We start from the raw sequence: 1,465 nt of genomic DNA on the forward strand, positions 1-1,465 counted from the left end.
TCATTATTATTATTATCATTATTATTATTACAAGGATAAAGTTGGATGCCTACAGTTTGTAGACTGTAAACTCGTAGTGGGTAGGGGCCATGTCTATCAACTCTGCATGGCTTAGTGGAAAGAGCACGGGCTTGGGAGTCACAGGTTGTGGGTTCTAATCCCGGCTCTGCCACTTCTCTGCTGTGTGACTTTGGGCAAGCCACTTAACTTCTCTGTGCCTCAGTTATCTCATCTGCAAAATGGGGATTAAGACTGTGAGTCCCATGTGAGACAACGTGATTACCTTGAATCTACCCCAGTGCTTTAAAGAGTGCTTAGCATACAGTAAGCGCTTAAAAAATACCATTATTATTATTATTATTATTATTATTATTATTATCATTATTAGCCTTCCAAATGTTTTGTACAGTTCTCTGCACACAGAAAGCACTCAGTAAATATCGATCGACTGAGGGATAGTTGGAATTATTGTTTCTCTATGTCCTGAGTTCTGTTGGGTTCTGAGTTCTGTCAGATTTTTCCTAGTGACCATTGCACAGTGTCTCTTACTTTCCTTTACATATTCTGCTCCTCTTTAGATTCTAACAACTTCGAGAAGTGAGAATGCTGACTTTCTCCCATGATGTGGTCCAAAGAAGCTGCTTTCTCTTCCAGACCGGAGTGAGAGTCGTGGAAAACGTCCACCTCATCACTCTCCACGTTTCTACGATCCTCCTGGAACCCCATGGACCTGGTCATCGTCCACCTGGTCCTGATCCACACCCTAATGCTCCTTACCAGAGTGGTCACTGTGTCAGCATCAACTCAGCATCTACGGCTCCTGCAGACGGATGTCGGATGTCAGACGTTCGCCGCTGTGTACTGGGTGACCAGAGGCCTCTCCATCAGCACCACCGGCTTCATGAGTACAGTCCAGGTCGTGATCATCAGTCCCAGTTCCTCTCTCTGGGCCCAGCTCAAAGCCCGGGTACAAAAGACAATTTTCACAATCTTTATCCTACTGTGGCTTCTCAACTCGATCGTGGACATCAACCTCCTGTTCGACACCATTGCATCTCCCAGCGTGATCAGCCGCGAGCCCAGATTCAGTGATGACTACTGTTCTATCAAGCCCATCAGCAGCCTTGTAGGGCTGTTCCTCTTCTTTATGTCACTCTGCGACCTACTCTCCGTGGGAATCATGGGAAGCTCCAGTGGCTACATGGTCTTCCTCCTCTTCTGACACAGCCGGAAGGTCCAGCATCTCCAAGGCCAGCACTCACCTCCTTAGAAATCCCCAGAGACGAGAGCAACCCAGACCGTCCTGTTGCTGGTCAGCTGCTTCGTGGCCATCTACTGCATGGACTTACCGTCTCTATGTGTTGCCAAGTTGTACTTCCCAAGCGCTTAGTACAGTGCTCTGCATACAGTAAGCGCTCAATAAATACAATTGAATGAATGAATGAATATGTCACTGTTTCTGGGG

General features: G+C 46.8%; 1 protein-coding gene across 1 annotated transcript; it reads left to right on the forward strand.

Moving 5' to 3' along the window:
• The first annotated feature begins 724 nt into the window (after positions 1-724).
• Positions 725-1,222, forward strand: LOC119922642 (putative vomeronasal receptor-like protein 4). The gene has a single exon (XM_038742354.1). The coding sequence runs from the start codon at positions 725-727 to the stop codon at positions 1,220-1,222; it is 498 nt and encodes a 165-aa protein (XP_038598282.1).
• The last annotated feature ends 243 nt before the right edge of the window (positions 1,223-1,465 follow it).

The sequence above is a fragment of the Tachyglossus aculeatus genome, unplaced genomic scaffold, assembly GCF_015852505.1.
Source record: "Tachyglossus aculeatus isolate mTacAcu1 unplaced genomic scaffold, mTacAcu1.pri scaffold_116_arrow_ctg1, whole genome shotgun sequence".
Classification (NCBI taxonomy): domain Eukaryota; kingdom Metazoa; phylum Chordata; class Mammalia; order Monotremata; family Tachyglossidae; genus Tachyglossus; species Tachyglossus aculeatus.

Bases quoted from the DNA above. Each gene is read 5' to 3' on its own strand.
- LOC119922642 (XM_038742354.1), top strand. From the start codon at position 725: ATGGACCTGGTCATCGTCCACCTGGTCCTGATCCACACCCTAATGCTC.